The 2,832-nt window shown below is 54.6% G+C and overlaps 1 protein-coding gene across 1 annotated transcript; it reads right to left on the bottom strand.

The window, feature by feature from the left end:
- Positions 1 to 270: 270 nt before the first annotated feature.
- Positions 271 to 2,019, bottom strand: Znf648 (zinc finger protein 648). The gene has a single exon (XM_021164898.1). The coding sequence runs from the start codon at positions 2,017 to 2,019 to the stop codon at positions 271 to 273; it is 1,749 nt and encodes a 582-aa protein (XP_021020557.1).
- Between the last annotated feature and the right edge of the window lie 813 nt (positions 2,020 to 2,832).

Genomic DNA, 2,832 nt, shown 5'->3' with positions numbered 1-2,832 from the left:
TCCGACTATTGGCCAGCCCCTATTCTTTATCTTACCCTGGCCTCTAAACAGCGGGAGACTGGTGTGAAACTGCACACTTGGACACTATTCTGGAGAATACATATTCTTACAACACACAGAATACATGAAGTACAGGGACCATCCATGGCCAAAAACCAGGGAGTGGAGGGCGTAACCAGTGATCCTGGCTGCCAATATAACTTTGAGAGTAGAAGAGGATGTGAAGCCAAGGGTGTCTTCCCTTCCCTTGGCTGAAAGTCTACTGTACTCTCACTCATCGGAAGAGGAAGGGACAGGCTCCTTCTTGCAGGTGTCATGCTTGGCTTGATGCCTTTGGAGGTGGCTGGAGCGGGTGAAGGTCTGGCCGCAGCCCTCACACTGGTAAGGCCTCTCCCCATTGTGCATGCGGATGTGCTGCGCCAACTCGGACGCGATGCGGAAAGCCCTGCCACACTCTGCACAGAGGAAGTCCTTGTCTCCTGAATGGATCTGCTGGTGCCGCTTGAGGGTGGAGGAACGGGCGAAGGCCTGGCCGCATTCAGCGCAAGGAAATGGCCTCTCGCCAGTGTGGATGCGCTGGTGGCGCAGCAGACGCGAGGGCTGCGCGAAGGTTACACCGCAGTCGGCGCATTTGAAGGGCCTCTGGCCGGTGTGCAGCGTCTGGTGCTCCTGCAGGTTGGAAGATTTGGTGAAGCACTTGCCGCAGGTGGAGCAGGGGAAGGGCCGCTCGCCCGAGTGCACGCGCTGATGCTCCACCATGCGGCTGGCCACGGAGAACTCGCGGCCGCAGGAGGAGCAGCGGAAGGGCTTGGCGCCCAGGTGCGTGCGCTGGTGGCGCAGCAGCGACAGTGGCCTGTTGAAGGTCAAGCCGCACTGGGCGCACGGGAAGGGCTTGTCATTGCTATGCATGTTGCGCTGATGTTTGCGCAGATCGGAGGAGCGCACAAAAGCCCTGCCGCAGTCCGGGCACCCATAGGGTTTCTCGCCCGTGTGAGTGCGGATGTGCTTGCGGTGATCGGAGGACCAGGTGTACGCCTTGTCGCAGAAGGGACACCGGTATGGCCGCTCGCCTGTGTGTAGGCGCCGGTGCTGCTGCAGCGTGCTGCGATGGGAGTAGGCCTTCCCACACAGTTGGCACACGTAGGGCTTGGAGCCATGATGTTCTGCGGGGACCTGAACTTTGGTGGACTTCTGGAAGGCCCGCACACACCTATCGAGACCCTCCTCTTCCTGCCCGCTGCCTTCTGGGCCCGCCTGGCCCTGGACTTTTCTACTGTCCCGTACTTTTACCAACAGGCTGGCAGGAATGGTTGGAGTCTGAACTGGTGTACTCTCAGACCTGGGAAAGTGCTCCAGAGAGTTCTTGTCTAGGGAAGATGCCTCAACACTGTTCTGTGCCTCAAAAGACCTTCCACTGTCCAAGAAGCTGTTCGAGACTTCTGAGGCTGGGTCCTTATTTGCCTTCTTGCCTCTGTCCCTGCCCACCGAGTCCCTAAGGGGCTGTGTCTGAACTTTGTGTAATAAACTTCTGGAAGGGGCACCAAGAGCCTCCTGTAATTCGGGGGAGTCTCGAATCTGGGTGATCCTCGATACCTTTTTCCCCCAGTTGCTGGTCTTCCCAGGCATCTCCCCAGGTTTCTGCGCCACACACCCAGCACTGAAGCACTCAGGCCAGTTCTCTTCCTCTTTGCAGGACTGAGTGTCAAACTGCGAGTCTGTGTTGTTCTGAGTTCCTGGGGAGCCACCCTTCCTACCATCCTCTTCTTTACTCTCCAAGTTCATTCTCAGCATCTGATTGCTGCCAAGGGGCACCTTGGTCCACCTATCCTGGGAGTCCACCTGTGCCTCTTCTATTGCCTGCTCGGCCCAGAAAGAGCCTTCGATTGGCTCACAGCTCCTGCAGAACGCGAGGGTGGGGGAGGGGTGTTGGAGGAACAAATAACAGTGAGTGTACTTAATCTCCTTCCTATCCAGAGGATATATGGCTCTGTTTCCGACTGATATCCATGCCAGGTACATGGTTCATATTGTTGGGCATTGTGGGATGAAGGAGGCTTTGGCTCCTCTGAAACTGTCATTGCCAGCCATCTTCCCTTTGAAAAATCTTGTTTGCTAGAAGCCCAGAGAGAGAGAGAGTGCTGTTAGAGATGACTGGAGGTAGAAGGATTTGCTGGGTGCCTACACCCCAAATGCTAGCAAAACAGATGCTCTCTGGGCTTGGGGGGTTTGATGAAACAGGCTTTAAGACACCTCAGATACTCATGGTGTCCGCCAGTTGGAAAACCAGGTTAGCTCCTGATGTCCCTGCCAACAGGACAGATGTGTTATCCTGTAACGGGCATCAGGGCTGCCTCCCAGGCATTGAGCTGTGTAGGCCACTTTTCCTGAAGGCAAAGAATGGTCCCCCCAAAAAATGGGGCGATGACACAAGACAGCAGACGGGTTTCCAAGCCACCTGTCTGCTTACGCAAGGCCTTTAAGGTCTTGGCAATGGATAAAAAGTCCTTCTCCCATGGAAGGTGACCAGAGACAGGGAGAAAGGGATGGTCACCTGGAGTTTAAGTTTACACATGGAAATTCATAGTCTATGTTCATCTTCAGCTGCAATGTTTAACCTTCCCCTAAGTGGGCCGTAGGAACCCCCATGGCTCGCATACCTACACGTTCTCCAATTTGACAAGCATGGACTTAACATTTGGACAGGAAAAGCATACAATATAGAAGTCACCTGAGTTTTATTGTCAATTTACTTTTCCTTTAGCTTGAAGAATGTCAGTTAACGAAATGTCCATGTGGGTGAGAAACTACTGAGGACCTTGGGGTAGGCCTGGG

This window comes from Mus caroli, chromosome 1 (assembly GCF_900094665.2).
Source record: "Mus caroli chromosome 1, CAROLI_EIJ_v1.1, whole genome shotgun sequence".
Classification (NCBI taxonomy): Eukaryota; Metazoa; Chordata; class Mammalia; order Rodentia; family Muridae; genus Mus; species Mus caroli.
Note: the sequence above shows the minus strand (reverse complement) of the source record. Positions and strands in the feature narration are given on the sequence as shown.

Excerpts from the sequence above, each read along its gene's own strand:
- Znf648 (XM_021164898.1), bottom strand. The coding sequence starts at position 2,019 with ATGTACCTGGCATGGATATCAGTCGGAAACAGAGCCATATATCCTCTG.